Genomic DNA, 27,637 nt, shown 5'->3' with positions numbered 1-27,637 from the left:
CCGGTGCGCATATGCGGTGTAGCGATAGCATTAGGTAAACAACATCTGTTATCGTGGCTGAGTGCAGCAAAGGGATCATGCACATGGACATGGACTGACTGACATCCAGGGTACCCGAGGCGCACCGCTTCCCTTGCGGGTGTGGCCGCGGCCGTTGGCAATTACGTAGTTTATTCCATGGATTCCGCCTACATACATGCCACAACGTCCTTACAGATCGTTATGCGGGATCGGGTGTAGCGTTTGTTGGGCTCCCTACCCGAAGATCAAAGCTTTTACATGTGCATATCTTGTCTATTTTAGGTGTGTATGCAGGTTGATCGGCTGTGCAGCGTAAGGAACGCCCTATCGACCGTTTAATGCCTGTGCCGGGAGTCTGACGCCATTGCCGTTGCTAGCGTGTAGTTTTGGGCGGCTCGGGTGTGTCTGTCAGATGCATGCGTCAGTGGGTCGGCCATGTTTCATGTATCTTCGCGGCGTCAAAGGGATCGGAAAAGAGAAGGGCTGTTGTGTGTGCAGGACACGAGCATTTTGTGATCAGTGTGTCGAGACATGTCGTACGAGATAGGTATCGAATTTCGCCATCGTGAGACCTCTATACTCTTTCAATACTCTACCTAATCCTAATCTACATGATACATATGTAACCAACATAAAGTCATTTCATCGTAAGCGGCCTCAAGGGGGCCGACCGAGGTCTAATAACCTCTTCCTGTTTGGTCTCTCTCAACTAGACCCGGCACACCGTAGTCTGGACCGTGTGTCTGCTCTTCCAAGTGTTCTGTCCCATGAACGGCACCACTACCCATGTCGTCTTGGAATGGGCTTTGGAGCCCGTGCAAACCCCAAAAGGTGTGATTCACGTTGGGGAAGATACCCGCCACTGAATCCTGTCTTTGACCGACTTGTTGATATGGGTCTTGGCCATGGGCGATGCCGTGATTTGCTGCTACCTGAGCATGGCCATCGTGGCCGAGGTAAGGACGGTACTGTTCTGCTGCATTATCGAGGTGCGAAACGAGACGTGCGTGCTGCCAGTTGGGTTTGGCCGAATAGCAAGCTGCATTGGTGGAATAGTGCAGATCGTTGTTTGCATCCACTGGAATCAGCTGTCCATGTTCGCCGACAGCAAGCCCCATGGTTGCGAGCTCATCGTGCTCCAGTCCAGCAAGCGTATGCAATCCTTCGTGTCCAGTGCTTTGGCTAAGGAAGCCTCCATATACCTGGGGGTTGCCAGATTCGAAGTTGCCTCTGATACCCACGTGCCCGCCGTTGAAGCTGAAGTCATTGCCTTGTGTGTTCGGCGATGCCATGCCTGAAGTACGTGATAGTGCAAAGCTTTCGCCAGAGAACTCAGTAGTAGTGGTGGCCACCGAGGTGTCGAGGTGGTCTGAATCTGGTTGCATTGATCCGAGAACATCGACGGAGAGAGGTGGTGGCAAGTAAGCATGGTGAGACTCAGTCTCGTATGAGTGGTGGCTTATATGTGTCTGTGCCAAGTCCAGTGGTAGTTGTGTAGTTTGGTAATAAGGCATCGCGTCCGTATGTGTAGACGTTGGTATGGCCGGAGTACGCTTGTGACCAACTTCCGTGTCTTCCGAATCTTCAGTCTTGGATATCGCCTCATAACAATGTCTTTCTCCTGTAGCTGACCGATGATGAGCGAACTTCACGGAACGCCACTCAATTGTGCCAACGTCTGCAGATCCACTCGTCTGCTGAACCCTCCAAAGAACTGTAGTGAGGCATCGGACCTCGCCTGTGTTAGCAACAACACCATATATGTACTGTATTGCTGCCAGGTGTTGAAGCGGTTCTTTGACAATTTCCTCGCTCCTGTGCGTCAGATTCTGGTTCTCCCTCACATGCCTCGCCCATGGCTGCGTCGTAAATTGCACGCATAGGACACCTTGAGAGCCTTGGGGGTCTCGCCGATATTCGCAAGTGGATCGCGTTTCTTCCCGGTCATGCCTCGCGCGGTCAAATTGCGGGTCGATTACGTTGTCGCCGGTGTTGTAAAATCGCGTCATGCATTCCACATAGTCGTATCTTGACAAATCGGAATGCGATTGAAGATCGAAGATGATGGTTGGGTCGACATCTGGCGGCACCTCTGTCATCAAGGCAGTAGATGCGGTACCGACCAACACTTTCCGACCGTTCTCCATCCATTCCTCGGTCTCCGATCGGAGGAAGTCAAACTCGCGGTATTGATGGCGCCAAGAGGCAAGATCTACAACATGCGAGCTATCGAGCCTGCCATGCGATTGTGATTGAGCCAAACAGTGCATAGGCTGACGACCACCCTCAAGGAGGATCTTGAAGCCCGTGACTGCGAATGAAGAAGACAGCGCATCAGAATCCGGGCCGGAACCCAGGGCGAGGTCGGATTGTGGGCCGCTACAATGCGGCAAAACGTGCGGCGAGGAGGTACTGGAATCGGATTTGGTAACAGACTCTGTGCGCTGCGCATGTTGGCGGCCATGCAGCTGTGACGAATAGGATGATCGAGCGGATGTATTCGTAGATCGGCGCTTAGAGACGTCCTCTGGTGTGGCCATGTAGAGTAGGACTGTCGCGCAGGTTAGTCTCATTTTGGTAGTCCCTAGCGGAACCCTCCCAATCACACCAGGAATAGCAACCGCAAAGCCACCGCCATTGCCTTCTAGAAGAACTTTGGAAGATAGGAATGCTCTGATGACTTGAAACTGGATCGACGCATGCGGGACCGCCGCCCCGATGTCATGGGCGAATGAGAAGAGGCTGATGCCGATCGTTACACGATGTACGAGACGGGCACTCACCAGCAGGAACTCCTCTGAGCTTGTCCTTGAGGACCTGGAGATGACTGGAAACCTGTTTGCGGTCGCGTCTGATACCGGTGTCTCTGTAAATAGAATCCTGGATCAGCTCATTCCGCCCTCGCTGGGTGCCTTCGAGCATGTATTTCTTCCTTCCCATTGGCGGCCATCGTACGAGTGCTGTAGAGTGTTTGTCAGATGTTGGGCTGGAATCGTGAAGCTGCGTAATCGTAGTTGGTGGGAGAATAGAAGTGGAAAACGCAGGTAGTGAGACAGAGGTATTGCGAGATGCGGTGTAATGAAAACGAAGACTTACCCGTCCAGAAGGCTTGTTCTAAGAAGTCAGGCCAGACGGTCTTGTCCTTCTCTTGCTGTAGTCCCTGTGCCTTTCTCCTTTCCTGCTCTTTTTTCTCTGCAGCGTCTCTCGCGACGACTTCGGCCGGTGTGAGAGCTGGTTGCTTTTCGCGATACGTCTGGTACTTCTCTGACCGCTGAAGTAGCTTATATAGTCGCCCGAGCTCGCATCTGATCTGCTTCTCCGACCTCTCGACGCCGAAGCCTGCTAATCCGATGTGTTGTGCGTGTACATTGCCGGTGTAGTAGTTCCCTGTGGCGACGCTCCGCTGTGCGTGAGAGCTGTCAGAGGGGCTGAGACTGCTTCTTTGTCCCACTTGTGGCGAGGCTGTACTGCTATGAGTGTTGTGAGACTGCGCAGCGTAACGCTCCTGGAGGACGTCTCGATGTTGTGGCGATCCATCGACCGGAGTACCTTCCAAGAGGGGAATGTCCGCCGACAGCCTGGACAAGGGCTGGGGTGACTGGACCTGCATGGCGGCTATGGCATGCAAACTTCAGAATATGAAACCAGCGATGATAAGTATGAATGAGATTTGAAGTACAAAGCAATGAATGTTGAGCAGTTGAAGCAACGAGCGTGGTGAACGAAGACGAGAATGTAGCTGGGTATGCGGCGAGGTTTGCAGATGATTGCATTGATAAAGTATGGTCCAGATGACGGGCCCTAGGCAGGAGGACTACATGATAGGCACGTAGGCCATAGCACCGACCGTAGGGTGCAATACGACTTCCGCTAGCCGGAAATTGATGGAGGGGCCAGTCATCGGGGTGACAGTCCAGTACCACAAGATTAAGATTGGAGTGCGTCGTGCCTTCATCATGGCCTCCAAAGAGTCCTAGTTCGACTTTTGGCCATTGATCACACCTCTCGTGAAACCTTTGCTGTTGTAATGGTAAATGTAGCGTGGTTAGCAGAGTGATCAAGGGCATGGAGTCAGACTGCCATCTGTTCGACAGTCACCTGATTGGCCATAGGGGAACAGAGCCATCACGGACTGCTCAAAGCAAGGATAGAGGTCAGTGTCCGCAAACAACAAACTACGTCAAGTCTGCATGATCGACAAACGTCTCGTTCATGGCTTCTTTACTCCCTTTGGAGTAGTCTGAAACGCCGTGTGGTGGCCATGCCCATTGATGCAATCCACTGGCGATATACCCTGTCGAAGCTTAGAAAACGGTGTTCTAGATATAGCGTTGTGCAGCAGGTCAAAGCACCCCTACTACTTCCTACGGACCGGGGCAAAGGGCGGCCTAGCTTGTGTGGCCGGGGAGCAAGGGATGGCGTCAAGGTATGACGGTGTCGCGCGCGCAACTCCTATCGGAATACTCTTGCGCTCAGTCGTCTAGATCATCGGTGCCTGCAACGTTAAACTTCTTGCGACCACCTTCTGTAAGGCGTTGCAAGGCGACCTTGTTGGCCTGTGCTCCCACCTTCTGTTGCATCTTCTCCAGCTCCTTCTCTGGATCATCAGACTCCGTCTCAGCAAATGCAAGGACCAGGCGACGGCCCAACAAATGTGTGTTCTTCAATGCGTTCATGGCGTTGACAGCATCGCGTTTGGTGGTGAACTCTGCGAAACCGAAACCACGTGAGGAAGCGTCGAACTTCTTGGGTACTCGTACGGATCGAAGCTGACCGTAAGGAGTGAACAGAGCACGAACATCCTTTTTGCTGGCTTCGAACGGCAAGTTCTTGATGAGAATCTTCGTGCTTGCCGCCTTCTTGGCTGCATCCTCGTTGCGGCGTTCCTCGGCGGCATCGGCGCCCTTGTGGGAAGCTTTGATGAGAAGCTTGTGCCCTTCGAGATCGTGTCCATCCATGGCTCGCAAAGCTGCAGTGGCAGTCTCTGGACTGTTGAATTCGACGAAACCAAAGCCCATGGACAGCACGCCTCGCTTGGGGTCGGTCTTGGTCTTGACAGTGGCACTCCGGAAACCGGCCAGAGGTTTGAACGCCTCCGTGAGACGCTCAGTTGTGGTGGAGAAGTTCAAGTTGCGCACGTACAAAGTGGCGGTGTTTGTAGCCTCGGGCTCAGGGTCGTCCACGAGCAGGTCAGTTGCAGAAAGCTTCACACCGGGCTGTGACGACTGCAAAGGCTGGGCGGACGGCGTGGTCTGTACAAAGTTGGTTGCTACACCTTCCTTGAACAGATCCTTGGGGGCCTTTTCCAGGTACAGAATTGAGTCTTTCATCTTCCGATACGACAGCGACATGAAGGCAGTCTTTGCTTCCGCGACGTTGGAGAACTCGACGATGGCTGTCATACCTGTCGGTGGCATCAGGAACTTGGCCACCTTGCCGTGCTCCTCGAACAGTTTTCGAAGCTCATCGGCCGTCACAGTGTGGGGTACGTTCTTGACGAGGATAGCAAGGTCACCTTTAGCGCTGCGTTGAAAGGCCTCTAGGTCGACGCCATGCTGTGCAAAGTACGACTTGGTCTCTTGGATGATGTGTGTCTCGGCATGCGCCTGCCTGACTGCAGCGTCTGACGAAGTGGGGTCGAGCAGCTCACCCTTGCTGATGCCCATGCGACTTGCGATGGTGGACATGACTGCATCAGCATTAAGGTAGAGCGAGTTCCAGTTGAACGTGGCCTTGACTGCCTGTTGTTTCCTCCTGATCTCCTTCTGCTTCTTGAGAGGCAGCTTCGAGATCTCGTAGTCGTCGAGTTTGGTATCCTTCTTCGCCTTCGCGGAGATGATGTGAAGGAGGCGTCCCTGAAAGATGGTGTTGTCGTTGTCAAGGTAAGCTTCCGCTGCATCGTTCGGGTTCTGGAACTGCACAAAGGCGAAGCCTTTACCCTTGCCATCCGCCTTCTTCAACGGCACATGGACCTGTCCTAGTCAGCAACTATTCGTACAAGTGTACGTTTATAAACAAGGAGTGTTTGCCGCTATCAGATAAGAAAGACATCTACTAAAATACTTTCCAAGGTAACCTCAGGTGCCGAAGCATCAGTTGTCCCTATCTTGATGTTCATCATTGCATGGGCGGGTAAAGAAAGAGATGTATCATGACTTACTTCCTCGAGAGCTCCGTGCTTGGAGAACTGTTCCTTAATCTCATCCTCTGTCACCTCGTAGTGCAGGTTTCTGAGGTATAGTCGACCAGTCTCGCGGATCTTGTCCTCTTCGTTAGGGGCAGCAGCAGTATCGGTCTGCTCTTCCGTCGGGGAATGTGGCTCTGGCTGTGCGTCGGCAAAGGCCGGTGAAGGCTCAGCAGGTGCGCGTGGTCGGGCAGCTGGATTTGGTGCTACAGCGACAGGAGCCGTGCTAGCTGATGGCATTTCATCATCTTCCACGAGCTCCAAAACCCTGTTTGTTCTCGACCGCAGCCAGTCCTCATCCGTGACAGGTCCTTGTTCGACGGCTGGCGCTACTTGTACGTCCTCCATCGCGTCATGACCCTGTACAGCTTCTGGTTGAATCGCTGCTGCGCTTGGTTCGGCGGACGTTGGCCGTAGGGCTGCTGGAGGTGGCGCGGTTGCAGGCTCTTCAGCAATCTTTGGCTTCTTCGAGATGACTTGATATTCATCGTCGCTCTCGTCCTCTGGCACAGCAATCGCCGGTACAGCCTCTTCAGCGGCTGCGACAGGTGCTTCATTGAGCTGAGTATCGCCATTGGCCCAGATGCTGGTCTTGGACGGCGGCTGATAGACCTCCAAGAACTCCTTCAGCTTCGGGTCCTGCTCGGCTTCCTCTCGTTTTCGCTTGAGGTCGTTCTCTTGCCGTTCCGGTCGGTACTCGTCGCTTACTGGGGCGCTCTTCTCGAGTTTCTGCTGCCGCCGTGACTTTGGCAGTTCCTTGTCGGCGATCTGCGCATATTAGCCCCGCTTGTCGCCATGGTGGTCGCAAAGTACATACAGGTCGCGCAATCTCTGCGTAGATCTTGGTGAGCTTGATGAAGGTCTTGTTGAAGTACTTGACAGCCTTGGCAGCATCTTCGGGCGTCTTGTATCCAACATAGCCGATGCGTCGGTGGTTGAAGAACTTTACGTCAGTGATGGGAAACTTGGCAAAGTGTTTCCGCACGTCATCTTCGGTGAAGTGAGAGGGCAAATTCCTCACGAAGATGCGTGACGACTCCATGCTGTGAGAGTCTTGCCTGCCCGGGTTGTGGTGTCGTGGAAGGAGTAGTGGATGTCAGTGTCGCGTTCTGAAGAAAAAAGTGAACGACGCATGGGCCGGCAGCCCACTAGCGCGCATTAGGCTCACGGGGAAGGCCCGAGCGCAGACCGCCGCGAGCGCCTGCTCAAACATCATGACAAGGCCCTGGACAAGCCTCACTCAACCACGCGCATTATAAGAGCTCGCCTACTTTGAAGGAAGCTACACCCAATCACCCAACCTTTTAAACACATACAGATCAACACCATGGCCAGCGACAAGTCAGATGCCCACAAGCAGGATGGTAAGACCCCTTGTTCTTGTCAACACGTCTGCCAAAGTACAAGCTAATGCAGGATGCAGCTCAAATCAAGTCCGCAGACATGGTACGGTATTACTAGGCGGCTGCTTCCTGAATTGTATTGACATGTGTGACAGAGCGACGAGATGCAACAAGAGGCCATTGAAGTCGGTAAGTCAACTGCTTCCAACATGCGGCTGACGGAACGCTGACAGTTTGTAGCACAGACGGCTATGGAGCAGTTCACTATCGAGAAGGTAGGTCTTCGTTATCCGCTCAGGCCGAGGCCATCCTAGGACCGTACTGACCCTCTACCTGTAGGACATTGCCCAGTACATCAAGAAAGAGGTATGATCATGCCTCCAAGAGTTACAGGAAGCGCGCGCTAATTGCTCTACAGTTCGACAGCCGGAAGGGCGCCACATGGCACTGCATCGTCGGCCGCAACTTTGGAAGCTTTGTCACGCATGGTAAGCCGAACTTTTTCATTAGAAACATTCGTTCAATGATATCTGACTGGATTGCAGAAACGAAGCACTTCATCTACTTCTATCTCGGCCACTGTGCTATCTTGCTCTTCAAGACTCAGTAGACGAATGCGACTGGACCAAGGCGCCCGTGACCTCTGAGAGTTTCATCCATCCTCTCTACTCAGGTCTTTTCTGTGGAGCCAGCATTAGGTCTCTTCTCATATTGAGAGACGCTGCCTCACTCTCGTAGTATGGATGTGATCCTCCAACGGAGGTCTATGGGCTCTGCGATTCATCGGTGTTGACGTGCGAAGGATGATGAAGGGCTTGTACTATCCTACTCTTAATGACTGTCACGAGTCTCTTTCCGATAAGAGTGGCTTCAGAGGCTACCGCTCGATACCATAATGAAGCGTTGATGCTCAAACCTCATCAGCTATCCGTGATTTGCCTCGCGATTCTGATCATGTGACTAGCATCCACTGCGAATCACGATGCCGGCGCAGCAGTCCTCATTAGGTAAGAGCTAGCCGTCGATCAACTTCTCCTCCACAACCACTTCAACGCCTCAACGACATGCCAATGATCCCATCCGTGGACTTTTGTAGTCTTTTGAATGCGATGACTACCGTGCCAAAGAATCAACACGTGTGGGGTGCGTACGTGGATATGTACATGTGATAGCCGCCGCGCTGGCGGACTTAGCCGCTAGCCCCCAGGCCAAGTGTGGCTGAGACGCATCGATGATGACGCAGCTTCCTCGGCGCCAATGGTCTTCCACCAGCGACCAGAAACCCGCGCCTCCCATTGCAACACATTTCAGACGTCTCTACTTCCTTCCACATAAACTTCGCGACAGTACATAACCCTCAGCATCACGCGCTATTGCATACACGAGTATCACACAAACAATACCCATCGACCGAACGCGTAGCATCCGTACCACTTGTCGCACGCGCATCGTTCCACCAGCCCGACCGCGAAGAGACACTCGCCCCTAAATCGGGAAATACACGTATCACAACGAGTACTGCGCTACACGCGCATACAATCCGCGACCATGTTCTTCTTCTTTACCTGCGGAACGCACAGTACGTCACCCCATCGTCCAGCATGCACCCTCACTCTCGTCCTTGCCTCCCCTTCTCCAGCCATACCAATCCGTACCCCCAACTCTTCAAGTCCACGAGCTAACACCCCCTCTAGCCTTCACATCCGCCCTCAAAGGCGCCGAACACATCCAACTCCACTGCCAAAACTGCGGCAACCCAACTGGCAAAGTGATGAAGCGCTGGGAATGGTTTACATTCTGCTTCATCCCCGTTATCCCATTCAGCCTGAAACCGTATAAAGAAGTCGGATGCCACGTCTGCAATTTCTGGCAGGACATCAAGTACCGTCCGGAACCCGAACTGCAGCAGTTCGGCGGTGGGGCAAAGGTGCAGGGTGGCGCTATGCCGATGAACGGGTATGGTGGACATGGTGGAGCTCCTGGTGGTGGTGCGCCTGGACATGGGCCGCCGCCGCAGGGCGTACCGCAGTATAAGTAACTGGGGAAACGAGAAGGCGTAGTGGAGTTGAGGGGTGTGTGGTGTGGCGTTCGCGGTTGAAGTTCGGGGACGACATGGAGCATTGGGAGATACCAACGGAGCATGGAGCGGAGCGGTTGATGTCCAGCCTGGCCCGTCTTGTTGTTGTTTCGCACTTTTATCTGGCGTTTGGGATTCGCATGATACTGATACCAACCTATATCCTTGACATTGCTTCTAATCGAATACTACGCACCTTATGAACGATGCACCATTCTCACTCAAAGTATGCTTTGTGCATAGCCACTCAGCCTTTAACCCATCTCTTGTAGGTTTGAGGTCGCTCTATCTTGTTCAACTCAAACTGATTGCAAACTTTCCAATACATGAACCTGCCATTCTGGTTTACACTACCTATCTACCTGATCTTACATCGCTTTTCGACAAACCCGCTGTCTTCGCGTCAATTGAGAATCGTCTTTCTGCACAAGAAGACTACATGAAGTGTCTCACATGCATCTGCCACCCAACTAAACAATGTGCAGAGTCTCCTCGTTGCCTATTAAGCTGTTAGCACGAAAAACAAGATGTCTTAATACTACGTTAGCAAAGCATGGCAAGGGAGCTACATACTAGTAATAAGTTAGCAAGATATCTTGAGAGCTATTTGTGGCGGCTACTTTACCCTAGTGGAAGGCTGGACACATCGAACCCCTTCCGGGTTTCCAATGTCATGTAACCAATGCGCTTGTAGGTGTTCGTTGCCCTATTCACCTGTTGCAGAACCAACATGGCATAGAGATATCCCTGTCCCACCTTGTACTGTCCCATATCGTACACGCTCATGAGCAGCGTTTTGACCTGTCCGGTAAACACGACAGCCCTCTTGCTTTCCGAATGCCCCAATTCCGGTGGACGATCGATGTAAATTTTGCGCTCGCATTTCTTCCAAGCCCGATGGTCTGGGTATCTGATGACTTCGTTTGATGGTGCAAAGGGCTGATATGTGCCTTCAACGTTTGCGAGCAAACTGCGGCCTCGCAAAGTTAACTTCGCGGAGAGCAATTGCCCATATTCGTCTCCTCCTCTTGCAGGGACAATTTCCTTCCCAATATAAGTGGCTAGAGGCGTGGAGTGTGAAAGCCATTTTGGCCATAGGACTCGCCCCACGATAGACCCCCATGACCATGATGGTGCACGCCATGCTGTTGGTGCGGATGATTTGTCATCATGATCAGAATACCATAGTAAGTCGTACATGAGGCTGCTCTCCCATAATCCAGCCATGTAAGCCGACTTCTTCATCGGGTACAACTGTCTGCTGACTCCTTGCAATGCTGGAAAGCAGTCCGTTTCGTTAGACAACTCCGCATTAGTGTATTCGCTGACGATACCATGCCAAAGAGCTACGCACTCCGCCGGACTAGAGTGACGTATTGTGTTGAGGTATTTAGGGCTGCGCAAATTTCTGAAGGGCAATGTCGTGGCGTCCCACCAGAACGAGCACTCGCATTTGTTCTCCGTCCTACAAGCCCAGAACATCTCTTCGGCTGTGAAGTGTACCAATCGTCGGGATAGCAGACATTCTTGTAACGTCCAGCCACGCGTCAGTAATGGATATCGGCCATATTTCCATGCATAATGGTTTATGCTGGGTCGAACGCAAACGTCCAGCATGGAGCCGTTCGTATCCGGGTACGAGAACTTGCTGACAGGACGTTCCGGATGTTTGCGGAAACAGCCTTGCGATGGGACTTTTGCGTCGCTGGCAGCAATGGTAAAGTCGGCACCGGAATAGATCTGTGCCATTCTGCTGCCTTCTCTTCGCCAGTCTTCATGGTCACCTTGAATGATACAAAGACTGTCGATCCACAGATATTTGTATCCCAACCGGTAGGCGAAGGAGATGGCATCCTGGAATGTTTGAGGGAGCTTTTCCGAAGGGATTCTTCGCTTGTGTTCGGTCAGGGTCGCCGTCGTAGTTGTCCTAATTGTAGCTCCTCCCCAGCAGTGACTGAGACAAACATAAGGCTTCACTTCGCCGCGGGTCTCATACAGCTTGATGTTCTTTGGATCTTGGATCAGAACGACCCGAGTTGGGAGGCTCGATTTAGCACCCTTGCACAACTCATGTTTGTGATCGCATTCTCGTAACCATGAAGAGACCCGTTGAACGGCTTCATCAGAACCCGAGTCTGAAACGGCTTCATGCGGAAGACGTGGTATTCGCCACGGATTGTTGCCACCTGAAGACATTAGCTTGTGAAAAACATTTCAGTCGTCGCATGCTTACCCTTTGGATCGAACACCTCCCATGACGCATCTGGGTAGCATTCCAAGACAAGTCGTGACTGTTCCACTCTGCATGATATCCTTTGGTTCAAGCCAAGCTCGAACGGCCGATTTGAGCCTTTGGTGACCATGGCACATTTGTGTACAATACCACATAGTGTTAAGCAACCGGCACATCCCTTATCAGCGGACGTCATCAGAACTCCAACAGTGACTCCGCCTGCGACCGTAGGCCACTCGTTGTTGTAGCATACTTTGCATTTCTTCGCTTTTGCGTAAGCGGAACTGACTCGTTTGACACGATCACCACCAAATTGACTCGACGCAAAGATACGCATGCCTTTCGCAGGAAGAGGCTTCGTATTGCCATCCCCGCCCCACCAGGATGGCGGTGTCCACCTGAGTATCTCTGTCATCTCGAGTCTGTTGGGAGAATACGAGTTTGGCTGGATATTCCGGAACAGGTCTGCAGACTACATCAAGTCAAAGACCCTATACAAGAAACAAACTGACCAGGTCTGCAGGCTACGTTGAGCCAAAACCTTGCAAAGGCGGTGACCCAGCGCCAATGTAGGCTCCAGGCTGTTCAGTGTTTTCTTCGGTTGGCGTGGAAGCGATAGGTAAGGGAACCAAAACTGCCACGAGCACGATCGGTACGAAGAATTCAGAGAGATGAGGCAAGTTTGCGCGAAGCTCGTTGTATGCTCCCAGAGAGAGCACGCTGCAACAATTTATTCTCAACATCATTGTAGGATCGCGTTGAGCGCTCCATACAGATGCAGAAGCGCTGGGTAGACGATTGGCTCGCTTTCTGTGATCACACTGCATTGCTGGGGTCTGAGGTTGATGCCGCGCGCAAACAACTCTACCCATAACCAAATATATCTCTTAAGCGCGACGATAGGATGAGCAGCCGCTCTAAACAGCGTCTGGGTGATCTATTCATGATGATCTTCCAGCAGGATTGGAGGTGGTTGAATGATCGCAAATTTTGGGGGGCAACCCGGTCTGTTGGCGAGACATGGTTGGCGAAGTAGGCAATTTAGGCGAAGCGGTTTCTCTATCGTTCAGCAGCGAGACTCATCAAGCCTGAATGAATAGACATCTGGAGTGCGCCTTTGACTTAGACTGCGGACCAGTCCTGCTACGAGCTGGTCATTAAGACGGTAGTTTGGTATACGGTATGATTGCGATAGCTCTGACGTCGTTGTTCGCTGGAGTGCTCCAGGGCTGTCTGGTGCGTCACCGCAGCATCATCAAGCCTGAACTGAAGGCGCTGACTCTTCCTCAAGTGTTAAAACTGGGTCGACGCGCGATCTGTCGCGACTGCTATATCTGGACATGAAGGAAGTTTGAAGCCACGGCGCACCATCGGAAGGTTTGGTGTTTTAGTGGCCCGTGCGCCTTCTCTGTCCCGCGAGGGGTCGCGGCAGCAACTGCCCTGCAGCACATCTTCGACGTAACTCCACTATCCTAGTGTAGAAACATGTCGGCAGTGTCGAAACATAGGGACCTCCGAGTCCAGAAATGTACTCGGCCCCGTTTCGCGACCGCTGGCACCGCATCGGCAGTCTCGAGTATGCGGATGGCGGAACCCCGTTGGGCGGGGACCCGAAGCCAAACGTCGCAGAAGGGGACGCAAATAGAAGTGCTGGAATATGGAGCACGACAGATATAAAGACGAAGGGAACGATGGGATGAGATATAATTGCAATACCATACTATAACAGTAACACTTTCGCCTACCAGAACCACCAGAAACAAAAGTCATCATGTTTGAGAAGAACGAATTGAAGCCGACGTTCGATGGTTGGTCCTCTCTGCGGTCTCTTGCGAGCATGACTAACAAGCTCAGACGTTATGGGTTGCCAGTCGGCGTGCTATGAGTGGGCAGACAGCTACGATAGCAAGGTCGGTCGACATGCACCGCTGCTCAGCGATAATCACTTACACATCGCAGGACTGGAACCGTCTTAGCAAATGCATCGCCCCCACATTGAAGATCGACTACCGATCCTTTCTCGACAAGATCTGGGAAGCCATGCCTGCAGACGAGTTCGTCGCCATGGCCTCGGACCCCAACGTACTAGGCAACCCTCTCCTCAAGACACAGCACTTCATCGGCGGCACGCGGTGGGAGAAGACTGCAGAGGACGAGATTACCGGGTACCACCAGCTCCGTGTGCCCCATCAGAGGTACACCGATGAGTCCCGCACCAAGGTTGCCGTCAAGGGCCATGCCCACAGCTTCAACACGCACTGGTACAAGAAGATCGACGGCGAGTGGAAGTTTGCTGGACTGAACCCGGATATCAGATGGTTCGAGTACGACTTCGACAAGGTGTTCGCCGAGGGCCGTGAGCAGCTGGGCGAGGCCAAGGCTGCTGCTGGCATCCCAGAGAAGGTCCCTGGCCAGGCGATGTAGGATAGGATAGGAATCTGCTTACTAAGATACCACTACGAATGATAGAAGACATTATTTGATATTGCTCAGTCTGGTGTACGTGTTCACGGCGATGTTTAATGGAGGCCTTCACAGCTCCACAAGCGCAACGGTCGTGATATGTGTCTGTCGAGCTGGTTGGATGCAGGCCTCAGCGGCCGGCCGTCTAGCTGCAGGCGGTGGGACCACTGAGAGAGGATGGAGGGGCCCATGGCGGTACAGGTGTGTGATTCGACCGGCGCAAAACTGCGCGGCTTGAGTACAGAGTCCAGCGATGCGGCGCGAGCATGGGTGAGATATGGATTGGAAAGGCTGCAGACTGCAGAGGCTCTCGGTGAGGCACCGCCCCGCACATTGCGAAAGCCCGGTGACGACTTCTGGCTGCAAGTCATCTACGCGGCCAGGGGTGGGTCGCCTATTAATAACGCAGAGCAGATCGCACGCAGCCGGCACCGTTCTTCATCTGGTCGATGCCAGCGTGGCAGCCGTGTTGAGCCTCTGTAGCGAGATGCGATGGGCCACTCGCAATGGAGCCGCTTCATCCTTGGGTCGCGCAATCCTTGTATCGATCGAAAGCTTAAACCTGCACTGGTCTACGCCATCCGCGTCCCCAGGTTCGCGCAGTCATCGCTACCAAAACCAAGCGAAGTAAATCCTAGCGGATTCTCGGCGCCGTACATCATCTGCAGTTCTTCGCTCTTCTACCGACCCCGCCCACCGACCGACCTTCCTCCCACACTGCCCAACACTCGCCGTCGTCGATCGTCTTTCCTCTCCGATTTCTCGCGTTTGTGGTGTTTGGATCTCATCTGCTTCTCCAGTTCGCCGGTGTCCTTGAGATTTTTCGGTACGTATATCTCATGAGCAATTTTCATCTCGTCTTGGCGGGCCGCCCACTGCACAATTTCGTGCACCGGGGCATGGGAGCTGCGGACTGCACAATCAATTCGGCCACCGCCCGTCTGCTACGCCATGTGCGTCCATCGCCTACTGACGTCGTCGCCTGCACGGACTTGGTCGCGCGGCCTGCAGCAGCGCGGCCACCAGCCCGAGCCAGCGTCGCGCATCCCGACGCGCTCTCACTGCCGTGGGTGTTGCGAGCACCTGTCGTGACATGGGCCTCGTGCGCCCGCCGCATGTGATGCCTGACATGAAAACTACGGTACTGACCCGCCCACTCAGATTTCGTTCGAGCTTCCTCACGGTCACTCCTTCGCTCTCCCTCACCCACACCCACTCCTTCGTGCGCGACCTGGAGTTACTGTCGCCGCTTTTCCCGACTATCTCCTAGGCGTGTTCCTTGGCCTGTACTCTCTACTGCCTCCGCGACTGCAGTGATAGAAGGAGCCGGATCTAATCGGTAAGTGCAGCCTGCCACCCTTCCAGCTCCTTCACCCTGCTCCCGCTGCCTGACCTCCTGCGCGCACACTCACCGGAACTAACAATTGCTTTTTCTGCGCAGACTATATAAACGACGCTACGGTTCTCTATCATAATTAGAGCTCATACCCTTACTCCCCACCTCCGCTAGCTCAATCGACTACCCCGCTTGATCTATCAGTCATGTCTTTCAACAACAGCTACGGCGACCAATTCCAAGGCCAGCCCCAGGGCGACATGAACAACCAGACCCCGCAGCCCGGCGACATGGGTCAGCCCATGGACGCTTCCGGCAACGGCTTCCCACCCCAGGGCAACATGGGCCCGCCAGGCAGCGCTGGTGGTGACGGCCAAGGCCAGGGTGCGGGCAAGACGACTCTCTGGTGAGTCTGCGGACGCACCCGAGTTGCGAATTGCGCATCTCAGATGGCGATATATGCGCGCTCGGGTGGCCTCTTACTAGGTGGGGCACATCGATGCTAACACAACGCAGGATGGGTGAACTCGAGCCCTGGATCGACGAGAACTTCGTGCGCAGCATCTGGTACAACATGGGCGAGACTGTCAACGTCAAGATGATCCGCGACAAGTTCTCCGGGTAAGCACGGAATCTACACAGGAAAAAGTCTCCAGGCTAACTACCGCATAGCAGCAATGCTGGATATTGCTTCGTCGACTTCGCGAGCCCTGATGCTGCGTCCAAGGCCCTTAGCCTCAACGGCCAACTGATCCCCAACTCCAACCGCCCGTTCAAGCTGAACTGGGCCTCTGGCGGTGGTCTTGCTGACAGGAGGCAAGTCTCACCCGGCTACCCTCATACGACAGTGATCACTAATGACTCGAACAGCCGCGATGAGCGTGGTCCCGAATTCAGCATCTTCGTCGGAGACTTGGGCCCCGAGGTCACCGAATTCGTCCTCGTACAACTCTTCCAGAACAAGTACCAGTCCACCAAGTCCGCCAAGATCATGTCCGACCCCATTAGTGGTATGTCGCGCGGCTACGGTTTTGTCCGGTTCGCTAGCGAGGAGGACCAGCAAAAGGCCCTCACTGAGATGCAAGGCGTCTACTGCGGCAACCGCCCCATGCGTATCTCCACCGCCACACCCAAGAACAAGAGCGGTGGTCCCGGAGGTCCCGGCGGAATGGGCGGCATGCCTCAAGGCGGCGGCGGCCCCGGCATGGGCATGTACTCCATGGGCGCTCCCCCCATGGGTGGCTACTACGGTGCACCCCAGCCGATGAACCAGTTTACTGACCCGAACAACACCACTGTCTTCGTCGGCGGTCTGTCCGGCTACGTCACCGAGGACGAGCTCCGCTCCTTCTTCCAGGGCTTTGGCGAGATCACATACGTCAAGATTCCCCCAGGCAAGGGCTGCGGCTTCGTCCAGTTCGTTCAGCGTCACGCTGCCGAGATGGCCATCAACCAAATGCAAGGCTACCCCATCGGTAACTCCCGCGTTCGTCTTAGCTGGGGTAGGTCCCAGAACAACTCCGGTCCAGCCGGCACTCCTTACCGCCCTGCACCACCTCCACCAGTTCCCTTCGGCCCAGGCATGGGTATGCCCCCGCAACACCCCTACGGCGGTGGCGGTGGCTACGGCCCGATGATGAAGGTAAGTCAACAAGACATGTTGCAGTTTTGTGTCTGATGCTAACTCGACTGTAGTAAGCGCATTCTTTCCCTCTGTATTGCTTGCACGGCGCTTCTGTCATGGTTCATCCCGTTGGCTTACTGCAACGATCCCTTTCATGACTCGGCATGACGAATTTCGAGCGATTTGGTCTTTAGTTCTATAACGGGCGGTTCTCCAAAAGTTCTCGACTTCTTCTCACGACACTCATCTTGCTGGAGGGCCATAGAAGGGAGTCTTTGTATAACAGGCCATCTATTCTCCCATTCGGGCTTTCTTTCTAAGCGTGCCACTCATCTTTCTGGGAGCATAGGGATGTAGCTAGTCATGCATGGGCCGGATGCTGCTTTCTCTCGACTTGCCTTTTCTTCACGATTGTGCGCTGCTCCTTGCAGGATTGGCCATCATTTCCAATCACACGATTCTTCTATTTCTGCGTGTTTGGTTGCGTGCTTGCTTGCTGGCTTGGTTGATTCGTCTAACGTTCTGTTCCAAGTGCCTTCTAGTCTTTCCTTTGTTAGTTTGTTGTTGGTTCTGTTAGCACGCGCAGAGGCTACCACCTCGTTGCCCTCCTTGGACATCTTGCTAACGTCATTGTGTAGCAACTTTCCCGTCCAGGCTGGCCAGCCTTCCCCTTACCCGCCGTCGATGAACGCAAGCCTCGGTGGCCAGCGACCCGGCAGCCAGAACGCCCCTTCGGCCAACCCTGCCGGCCAGAACGGCACTCCCACGTTCAACAACTACCGCTTCACCCCCACCCAGCCCAACGGACCCAACAGCCCCGGCTTCGGCTCGCCCGACTTTGGCGGTGCCTTCTCGCAGCAATTCCCTCCACCGCAGTAACTGCGCATCGTACGCTCTCGCATTGGTTATACGCATATCAGATACTGTTTTGCCGCTTTAGCAAGGAGTTCTTGGGGCATGAAACTTCATTATCACGACGTGGCTATATTCTTTAACTGGGGAATGAAGGCATAATGCTTTAGCGAGGCGTCTGGCGAACAAGAATTATATGGTATACCCATGCAGCAAGAGAAGGCGTCAAGAGTCTGTTTCATTTCTATCGTGGCGGGAGGTTTGCGTCTTTGCTAGAAGATTGCACTTCTTTTGAGGTTTTGCGTTGAGTTGCTGCGTGCGCTGTGGGTATTTCGGGAGATGTCTATCGAAAGAAACGTCGCAGACTGATGGTTAGTGGGTTCTAGTACAAGGTCGCTGCAAAGGTCCATGGAGGGTACATCACAGACTGACGGACAGTGAGTTTTTAGTAGAAGGGCTCTCTGGGAGATGCTACATGAGCATGCGGCAACATGCGTTCTGATCTAGTCATGCCCATTTTATACAATTCACACTTCATCGCATTTGCACGAACCTTTGACGATGTGAGTTGCCTTGCGCCATGACGTTGCGCCGTGACAATCGTGCCTTCCTCATCACTGGACCTCGGGCGTACCCGCCGTCGCTCAGCCATCAACCCTCATAAACAATGGGCTTCTTCCTCCTCTCCACAAACACACATCCGGCACAACTGCCAATTGCTTGTTGCTCTTTTGGACCCGAACAGCAGCAATCGCACGCCTGCCATGCGCTACGACGATTGGGATGTGATCCTCTTCCCAAAGGACTCTCACGTACCCATACAGGAGTTCAAGACTGCCTGCTATGTCTCACATGAGGAGTGTGAGTACCTTGCTTTACCCCACCTGCATGCAGGCGTCTTATACCTGGGCGTCAATACTGATAGCATGTAGATGGCCGCCAGTTGCCCACTTTGACCTCTTACATCAGCACTCTCCCGCCGTCCACACCGTTCCGTATCTCCGTACACTCATGGGCCACCGCATCGAAAGCCTCAGCACTGATCGAGTCTCGACGAAGGGCGAACCAGAAGGTTGTGTACACAGTTCAGGTCGTCGTTGATGGGGCTAGAGTCTTGTGAGCTTCACACCATGGGCTGTGGACATGGGACCACGATGCTGATTAGCATAGTCGTGGCTTCTTCGACATAACATCGAAATGGCCCCAAGAAATTGGTATGTCACACCCAAGTGAATGCTGCATCACCGTTGGACTAACGATGTGTAGCGCAAGAGAAGAGATCACTCGCCATCAACGAGTATCCATCAAGTCAACGGAAACAATGCCTCGAGTTCCCGCCCTTTCATCAACGGACCCTCATGCAGAACTCATGGAATGCTCACGACCCCCAAGGACGAATAAAGATAATGTTGTCGGAACAATTGATCATGAAGACGACAAGTCCTGGAGAGGTAGATCTTGGCACGACCAACGACATTGTTTGCTTCTCCTTCCAGCATGCTCCAAAAGGTGCGTCGAAGGAACTTATACCCCTCACATATGGATACCTAATAAGGAACAGATGTCCTAGAACAGGCGGGCATCTCATGGCCCATCCGAAACCCTCTCTACCTTCCCACTGCGCTCGAGCGAGCCACGCATCTGTCACACATATCCCCGACAAACTCTCGGACACCGAAGGCCCGGCCCTTCCCAGGCGACATCAACATGCAGTCGCCAATCTCGCAACCATCGGCATCCGCCTTTGCCAGATCGCAGATTCCCTTACCCAATCGACGCTCTAATGCGCATCTGCCCCCTATCTCACAATTCGCAAAGCCACTTCCAGGTTTTAGTAACAACAGTCGCCCGGGCATATGGGATGACAATCTCAACTCGCTTGTAGATTCTGCCGATGACGTTAGCATGGATACATGGTCAACAAGAAGGACGTCGGGCTCGACCAGCGACATGGCCATGCCTGACTACATGTATGCTTCTTCACATCTGTCACGGAAAAGTCAACCATGGATGCCTGAGAGGTCCCAATACGATCAAGGCATTAGTACAGAGTGGGAAGATCATCCGCCGAGGAAGGACAAAGAGAAACAGCTCGTTGTCACCCTTCGAGATGACCAGCTAGGGCAGATCATTCAAGCTATGAGTCCACCAAAGCAGACTCGTGAGCTATCGCATGGATCGGGCAATCAACGCCATGAGAGTGCTGGTCGCCTACCGACGGCTTACAACTACTGTCCCCCAAAGTCAGACATCAATCCACCTATCAACCGCCCGTCGGCGGCCATGGCGCGTAAGTCATCATACTCAGACTTCAACAATGCCCTACGGAACGCATCGAATAAGCAGTCACCAAACAATCAGCGGTTCCACGATGCGATGAATGACAAACCTCCTACGATGAATCACCATCCCTTCTCAAGCAACAAAGAGAATCGCCCGCCTTCGCAATCGCGATTGCCTACTGCGTTTCCAAACGCGAACCGTGTTCCGACTCCAAATCCCTTCGCGCAAAGGCTGCCAACCCATAACTCAGATATCTCCATGAGAGACCCATCTCCGGCACGTTCAAGTATGTATAGGTTCAGTCGGAGCGAAGCGCCACCTCCGACTATTGAGCCCGCTAAGTTTGGGTCAGCTCACGGCCCTTCCGCTGTAAATGTCAGGAGCCGGAAGGAAGGCCTGGCATCCGACTCACCGAGGCTGTCTGAACAAGCAATGCGCCATGATCAGAGCCTGCTACCATCATTGAACTCAGGTCCTCGGACTGCACATATACCCATCTTTGAGGATAAAGACGAATCCTCACACAACACCCAGAAGAACATTCCTGATGTAGTGGAGATCATCGATGTGGACGCCATCGACCCCCATTTACACACCAATGCTTCCTTCGAGAGCAACAAGCTGTCTCCGTTCAAGCCCTGCCACAAGACTGGAGTGTCGCTTTCAAGCATCGACAGTACTGGCCGTCTGGAGAGACAGCTCTACAGCGCCCTTGGTGAAGAACTGGGCAGCTTTGAACACCATATCGACACCACAGGCATGGGACCTGAACTTGCACAAGCACTCGGTGGCGTCGCAGCACACTCCGATGTCAGCGGCTCCGGCATGCTGAACCCAAACGCTCACGAATTTGAGCCAACAATCAAGCGGAAGAGGCAGAGTACTTTGGGTGGCAGTCGGGAGAGAAGTCCGATGACTAAGAAAGAGAAGGCTGACTTGCGTGCTGGCGACGATCAGGAAGAGGTGGTGGTGTGTATGAGGGGGGATTGAGCGTATTGTTAGTTTGACGATGCTGTCTGTGGGACTATGGGTTAGTCTTTTAGCGTTTGCTTTCTGAGCGTTCTAAGCGTATTGTTGTACTTGTTAGTCTTTTGGGGCAAGAGCAGATCTTACCTATTGTCAAACAACCAGTAACTTATATGAACATTGGAGCAAAAGCTGTTTCTCTTAACAACAAAACAACATCACATTGACAAACATGAAGCACACGCTTAGCAAACCTCTTCAATTTCTCAGTCTAATAAACAAAATACCCCTGCGTCAACGGCAGCGTCTCTGCGGGCTCAGCCTCACAAACCATACCATCCGCCTCGACAGTATACCTCTCAGGATCGACCTTCATCTTTGGCTTCGTATCATTGTATTTCATATCCCTCTTACCGATATTCCTACAATTCTTCACAGCCTCGACGCGCTTGCGCAAGCCATAAGACTTAACGACGCCGGACGCAATGGAAGCTTGCGAGACAAACGTGATGCTGGATGAAGGTACCATGGGCGCGAACATGGGGCGCATGATGATGGGCTCGACGGTGGGGATCGAGGCGTTGGGATCACCCTGGGCTGTGTTAGACCTCTGCTTGATAATGGAGGAGAGGATATTGGGGGGAGGCGGAAGGAGAAAACATACCATCTGAGCATACGAGCAAAACCCACTCTTAACCACCAAACTGGGCTTAACCCCAAAGTTCCTCGGCGTCCAAAGCACAAGATCCGCCACTTTGCCCACCTCCACACTTCCCACAAGATGACCCATTCCCTGCGCTATCGCGGGGTTAACAGTATACTTACTGATATACCTCTTCACCCTAAAGTTATCCGCGTCCGTGCCCTCATCTTCCTTGAGCGTACCGCGCTGCACTTTGTTCTTATGCGCCGTGTTCCATGTACGTAGAATGATTTCACCACAGCGGCCCATGGCTTGTGAATCAGAGGACATCATGGAGATGGCGCCGAGGTCGTGCAGGACGTCTTCTGCAGCGATGGTCTCGGCGCGGATGCGGGATTCGGCGAAGGCGACGTCTTCGGGGATGTTGCGGGAGAGGTGGTGGCATACCATTAGCATGTCGAGGTGTTCGTCGAGGGTGTTGCGTGTGTAAGGGCGAGTGGGGTTCGTAGACGAAGGCAGCACGTTGTCGAGTTCGACGACGCTGATAATGTCGGGGGCGTGGCCGCCGCCTGCGCCTTCGGTGTGGTACGTGTGGATGGTTCGCCCTTTGATGGCGGCGATGGTGGACTCGACGAAGCCGGATTCGTTGAGCGTGTCGGTGTGGATGAGCGTTTGGATGTCGTATTCGTCGCAGACTGTCAAGCAGGCGTCGATGGCGGCGGGGGTGCTGCCCCAGTCTTCGTGGAGCTTGAGGCCGCAGACGCCGGCTTCGGCTTGTTGTTGGAGGGGGCGGAGCTCGGCGTCGTTGCCTTTTCCTGTTATGCCGTAGTTTACGGGGAGTGTGTCGATGGCTTGGAGCATTTGTCGGATGTGCGTCTTGCCTGGTGTGCAGGTTGTTGCGTTTGTGCCGGTGCTGGGTCCTGTGCCGCCTCCGAGCATGGTCGTGATGCCTGATGCTATAGCCTCATGTGCTTGTTGGGGACAGATGAAGTGGATGTGGGAGTCGAAACCACCTGCTGTCACAATCTTGTGTTCAGCAGAGATGACATCGGTGCATGAACCAACTATCAGGTTGGGATCCACGCCGTCCATCACATCTGGGTTGCCTGCTTTGCCAATGCCAACGATCATGCCATCTTTGATTCCAATGTCCGCTTTGTAGATGCCAGACCAGTCGATAATCAAAGCGTTCGTAATGACGGTATCGAGCGAGTCTTTGTCTGATACACCACCAGCTTGTCCCATGCCTTCTCTGAGTGTCTTGCCTCCTCCGAAAGCGCACTCGTCGCCGTATATGGTCATGTCTTTCTCAACCTTGATCCAGAGATCTGTTGCACCCAATCTAACCAGGTCACCTGTCGTCGGACCGAACATGCTGATATAGGACAGTCGCTCCATGGTGCAGATATCGATGTGCGCAGCGTCGCCATGCGGTTCAGGCTCGTGAAGGAAGCCACCAGACTTCAATCTCTCCACGATGCCGCTTGCAACCGACATGTCCTCGATGAAGCCCGAGGCGATCTGGTTTCCACCCTTTATGATCTTGTTGCCACCAATCTGTACCAGGGTGACTGTCTTGGTATCGCCGGGCTCGAAGCGCACCGATGTGCCTGCGGGAATATCGAGGCGGTATCCATGAGCTCGTACGCGGTCGAATTGGAGTTGCGGGTTCGTCTCGATGAAGTGGTAATGCGATCCGACCTATATCTTGTGAGTCGCATGCCTGTGGTCGCATGATATTTCCATACCTGAATTGGCCGATCTCCCATACTCTTGACCTTGAGCTTGATCCTCTTGCGCCCCTCGTTCAGCTTGATTATACCAGCCTCTCCCTTGACAGCCACGATCGCGCCTGGCTGCTTCGTGCTCTCGTAAACACTCGAATCGGGTAGTGGAAACATGTCGTTCGATGGAATTGGCAGGAACGATCCGTATAGCGCCTTCTCAAGGTCGCCATCGTCGGTGGACACTGGGTTGTGGACGGTAACGAGGTATGTGCCGGTTGGGAAGGTGCCTTCGACCATCAACTCGCCGAGCGAGGCGACAACAGAGGGCTGTACATGGCGACGACCGAGCATCGTCGTGCCAATGGACATGAGGTCCGCGACCGAGTGGTTTCCATCGCGGATAAGCTGTATGCGTTCAGCATGCGACTGGGTATGCGCGCGAAGTCGGAGGTCGTACTTCCTGGAGGTTGTTCGCAATCAAAGCCTAACAGCATTAGCAGCGTCCACGTGATAGCATGTTGGACTCACGGTAGCTTCAGCATGGTTCAGCTTCACGCCCCTTGCCAGTCGACGTTGCGCAAGGAGTCCGAGCTGCGATATGACGAGCTTGTCAAGCTGTCGCGAGATGGTCAGCAGGGGTCGCACGCGTCAATGGCACCATGTCACACACCTCCTTTGGACACAACTGCATCTTGTATACACAAAAGCAGCCAAGAGAATGAACAATACAACGCGTCTCTAGATTGTATTTGAATCCCCACCATCCTCCAGTCCGACTCTACCGACTCTACCGCCACAGACCTCACCTCTTTGGGCCATGCTGCGGGGTTCGCTTGCGATAAAGACGCGCGCTGATAAGGAGCTTACGTCCGCGGCAACGCGCTCTTAACCTTCATCCAGCGACATCCATGGATGCGATTCTAGGCACATGTACTTTCGCCAGACCATTCAGGTGTCGCGAACCTGCGCGTGCCTGTCGTGGTTCGAGCTAACCTCAGCATGACGTAGGGGTTATTGGTTTCAACACCAGCACCACTGAGACATGCAGATCCACGCCTCATTCGGCCTATGCCACCAACCTTCTTACCTATCTTGCTCCTATCCTACCTGACGCGTCTCAGGCCTTCGTCCCTTCTCTTTTTTCAACACTCCTGCATCGTGTCGCAGCCATGATAAGCCCAGATCCAGACTCACCAGAAATACCGCCGTAGCCGGTAGCGTCGATAACAACGCGGGCACGCACCACATCTTGATACTCTGTGACCGTCAACCCACGCGTCTAGCGAACGCCATCTTCGACATATCTCTACGTTACGATGCACTCCTTGATGCGACATCTGAAGGGAGAGAACGATGAGCCCGAACCTGAACAGCAAACATCTGACCCACCTGTTAAGAGAAGTCGAGTAACGATCAAGCCCCCGCCCAAAGATCCAAACATACCAAGGAAGCGACTTCAAATCAACAAGAAATGCCTCTACGAGCGCCGGCTACCTGGGAACGCGTACATCTCCGCCCATGTTAATCGGCTTCAACACGGCTACTACAGGTCGAATGCGCTCCACGAACCCGACATCAACAATCTCTTCTTCGTTTCGGTGCACTTTGTCTTCCATCCCCATGACCCAGAGTCGCACCGTTTCAAAAGCGCCGAAATTGAAGTCACCGTTCATGGCGACGACGGTGACCCCAACACGCCCCGGAAGCCAGGCGCGTCGCATCCACGGATCCTGAAGCATGCACCAGAGCTGATGTTCGGATCTGTGTCGCCAGAGAACCTGCAGTGGAACTTCAGCTTATCGAGCTCCTTAGGCGTATCGCAGGCGCCCGTATCTGCTTCGCTGAACCCGAAAGCAGCTATGAAGAGCAGCTACAAAGTCTTCCACATGATGAGCATCCAAGGATCGGTGCGATCGAAGCGAAGCCCACACGGATCAGAGTACGATGTCGAAGACGCCAAGGCCGTCTGGACACTCACGGAGAACATGCTCCAAAAATCAGGCTTGCCACGAGAATTCGACTTCGTCCTACTTGTGCAGAAGCCGGAAGATTGCGAGAATATATACATGTCAGTCGACCTGAACGCGGATGTCGGAGCCTGGTACGGCACATATCCCCAGTGGTACACGAATCTCTCCAAGTATATGCCGAATCAAGATTGTATGCTCAGTTTCGAACACGACATTGGGCAGAGGTTCCTTCCAAGCCGGCCAGGACATGGTTTCAACTTCGCCAAACTCATGCATACGTTGGATGAATATGTCATGATGCCAGGAACTGTGTATCCAACACGCGTAAGTTTGCTTACTGAACGGTCTCACGGTCCAAGCTAACCTTTACAGGGTACGCGACAAGGCGAGATCAACAACCCGAATCTGATAGAGTATGAAGCAGCCGATGATGGGAAAGCCATCGAAGCTGCTTCGGCGTCGCCCCAACCTAAGAAGCCTGCCACGCCTCCAAGCAAGAGCAAGTCGCCCCAGGGAGATTCAGATCGACAGCATCGCCATAGTTCGGTGCCAGAGAACGTGAACATCCGTGTTGTGCTGGAGCATCAGTATCCGCAAGGGGTTGACCCGCGACGCTTCTCGTACTCTCCTCTCAGCAACTTGGAGCCTGTGCGGTACCCGTCAATACGGCGGAGAAAGTCAAGGACGGGATTGAAGGAATACGGTGCGAAGCAAGCCTTGCATGAGCTTGCCCAAGATATATCAGAAGATAAAGGCGATAGATCGCGTGGCGGAGATAGACTCAGTGGAGCTACAGTAATGTGATCGGGGGCGTCTAACAGCGTAGAGTAGTTCATTCCTACCACAAATGCATGCAAAGTACCCGCGTGAGAGCCTAACAAGGCCAAAAGTGCAGCGCTCTAATATAATTCAGGCAGACGACCGCCTTATCATTACTCGTGTGAGAACATGCAGTTCCCAAGACTCGGCTACTCGAGATCGCCACCATTAGCGTGATTTGTGACAGGTTCGTGAAATGACAGCACACCACCATCACTCAATCATGCACACCCCTTTCGCACCGGGCAAGACTCTGCACCTCTTCCACGCAATGTCATCTCCACCTCTCTCCACCAGCTGAGGTAAGACTCATCTCTCCCACCGCGCAATGCCAGTCGTGAAGCTTGCAGGCAAACGCATCACGCCGCCTGATTGGATCTTTCAACATCCGCCCAACCTCCGATACGTCGCCCGCGAGGTCCCGCTACCTAGGTAGGCTCTGAAACGAGATGACGGGTATTAGCCCGCATCGCTCGGGGCGGATCAAGTGGTGTACGATGCCCTTTCGCCATCGCGGCGCCATGTCCTGTGTTTCGTCGCTGCAGGTGTCTGCGAGGTTTAACTGGCCAGCGCCTCGACACGCTAGACAAGGGGCCGCCATGCCGGCAACCACCCACGAAGCTGCATCGCTCTTTCTGGCAACGCAACGAACCTGGTAGGTGTAATGAGGTAGGGCAGCAGAGAGGATGCGTGGGAATTGTGTGGTCTGCTGAGCGTGACGAATGCGATGCCCGGTGCCCCTCGGAGCTAAGGCTGGGGCTGAAGTTGGGCTGGCTTCTAGGGATGTTCTTTCCGTTCTGTTTATTTCTGCTGGTCCGTCATTGTTCCTTCCTACTGTGTGTAGGTACCCGGTGAGAGAACATCGTGCCTTCTTCGAGAGCTATCGTCTAGCGTCCCTTCCTCTTCTTTTCTGCGGGATAGATTCTCGTGCCGCCCGTCTTTTCTGTATCGACTTCTAATCTTAATATCTCACCGTCTTTCGCTCCTGGTTCTTTGTCCCGCATCTTCGGTATCTCTGACGTCGCTTCGCACCGCCTTTACTACGATTATCAGCAAGAAACGACGTGTGCGTTCACGAACACTCGGTTGTGACTGC

General features: G+C 53.6%; 9 protein-coding genes across 9 annotated transcripts; 6 read left to right on the top strand and 3 right to left on the bottom strand.

Moving 5' to 3' along the window:
- Positions 1-698: 698 nt before the first annotated feature.
- Positions 699-3,631, bottom strand: J4E78_008660 (uncharacterized protein; the record flags this gene model as incomplete). The annotated part of the gene is made up of 3 exons (XM_049369260.1): positions 699-2,572; positions 2,805-2,981; positions 3,118-3,631. 3 exons carry the CDS (start codon positions 3,629-3,631, stop codon positions 699-701), a joined length of 2,565 nt encoding a protein of 854 aa, XP_049218961.1.
- An 862-nt stretch (positions 3,632-4,493) lies between these two features.
- J4E78_008659 (uncharacterized protein) lies at positions 4,494-7,247 on the bottom strand (the record flags this gene model as incomplete). Its single annotated transcript, XM_049369259.1, has 3 exons — positions 4,494-5,993; positions 6,182-6,973; positions 7,023-7,247. The coding sequence occupies 3 exons, from the start codon at positions 7,245-7,247 to the stop codon at positions 4,494-4,496; spliced, it is 2,517 nt and encodes an 838-aa protein (XP_049218960.1).
- Positions 7,248-7,532: 285 nt separating this feature from the next.
- On the top strand, positions 7,533-8,158 carry J4E78_008658 (uncharacterized protein; the record flags this gene model as incomplete). The annotated part of the gene is made up of 7 exons (XM_049369258.1): positions 7,533-7,569; positions 7,629-7,651; positions 7,704-7,737; positions 7,789-7,823; positions 7,888-7,914; positions 7,967-8,036; positions 8,094-8,158. The coding sequence occupies 7 exons, from the start codon at positions 7,533-7,535 to the stop codon at positions 8,156-8,158; spliced, it is 291 nt and encodes a 96-aa protein (XP_049218959.1).
- A 938-nt stretch (positions 8,159-9,096) lies between these two features.
- On the top strand, positions 9,097-9,586 carry J4E78_008657 (uncharacterized protein; the record flags this gene model as incomplete). Its single annotated transcript, XM_049369257.1, has 2 exons — positions 9,097-9,127; positions 9,243-9,586. 2 exons carry the CDS (start codon positions 9,097-9,099, stop codon positions 9,584-9,586), a joined length of 375 nt encoding a protein of 124 aa, XP_049218958.1.
- Positions 9,587-13,629: 4,043 nt separating this feature from the next.
- On the top strand, positions 13,630-14,282 carry SCD1 (Scytalone dehydratase; the record flags this gene model as incomplete). The annotated part of the gene is made up of 3 exons (XM_049369256.1): positions 13,630-13,666; positions 13,713-13,768; positions 13,818-14,282. 3 exons carry the CDS (start codon positions 13,630-13,632, stop codon positions 14,280-14,282), a joined length of 558 nt encoding a protein of 185 aa, XP_049218957.1.
- Positions 14,283-15,863: 1,581 nt separating this feature from the next.
- On the top strand, positions 15,864-18,160 carry J4E78_008655 (uncharacterized protein; the record flags this gene model as incomplete). The annotated part of the gene is made up of 5 exons (XM_049369255.1): positions 15,864-16,063; positions 16,174-16,278; positions 16,333-16,473; positions 16,528-17,299; positions 17,936-18,160. The coding sequence occupies 5 exons, from the start codon at positions 15,864-15,866 to the stop codon at positions 18,158-18,160; spliced, it is 1,443 nt and encodes a 480-aa protein (XP_049218956.1).
- A 737-nt stretch (positions 18,161-18,897) lies between these two features.
- J4E78_008654 (uncharacterized protein) lies at positions 18,898-21,406 on the top strand (the record flags this gene model as incomplete). The annotated part of the gene is made up of 6 exons (XM_049369254.1): positions 18,898-18,994; positions 19,066-19,249; positions 19,304-19,347; positions 19,400-19,642; positions 19,695-20,294; positions 20,769-21,406. The coding sequence occupies 6 exons, from the start codon at positions 18,898-18,900 to the stop codon at positions 21,404-21,406; spliced, it is 1,806 nt and encodes a 601-aa protein (XP_049218955.1).
- A 247-nt stretch (positions 21,407-21,653) lies between these two features.
- Positions 21,654-24,443, bottom strand: URE1 (Urease; the record flags this gene model as incomplete). The annotated part of the gene is made up of 6 exons (XM_049369253.1): positions 21,654-21,974; positions 22,047-23,726; positions 23,774-24,157; positions 24,210-24,236; positions 24,281-24,367; positions 24,423-24,443. The coding sequence occupies 6 exons, from the start codon at positions 24,441-24,443 to the stop codon at positions 21,654-21,656; spliced, it is 2,520 nt and encodes an 839-aa protein (XP_049218954.1).
- Positions 24,444-25,068: 625 nt separating this feature from the next.
- On the top strand, positions 25,069-26,526 carry J4E78_008652 (uncharacterized protein; the record flags this gene model as incomplete). Its single annotated transcript, XM_049369252.1, has 2 exons — positions 25,069-26,046; positions 26,095-26,526. 2 exons carry the CDS (start codon positions 25,069-25,071, stop codon positions 26,524-26,526), a joined length of 1,410 nt encoding a protein of 469 aa, XP_049218953.1.
- Between the last annotated feature and the right edge of the window lie 1,111 nt (positions 26,527-27,637).

This window comes from Alternaria triticimaculans (assembly GCF_023758025.1).
Source record: "Alternaria triticimaculans strain BMP 0046 chromosome Unknown scaffold_16, whole genome shotgun sequence".
Lineage (NCBI taxonomy): Eukaryota > Fungi > Ascomycota > Dothideomycetes > Pleosporales > Pleosporaceae > Alternaria > Alternaria triticimaculans.
The sequence above is the reverse complement of the archived record's forward strand: the minus strand, read 5'-3'. Positions and strand labels throughout refer to the sequence as shown.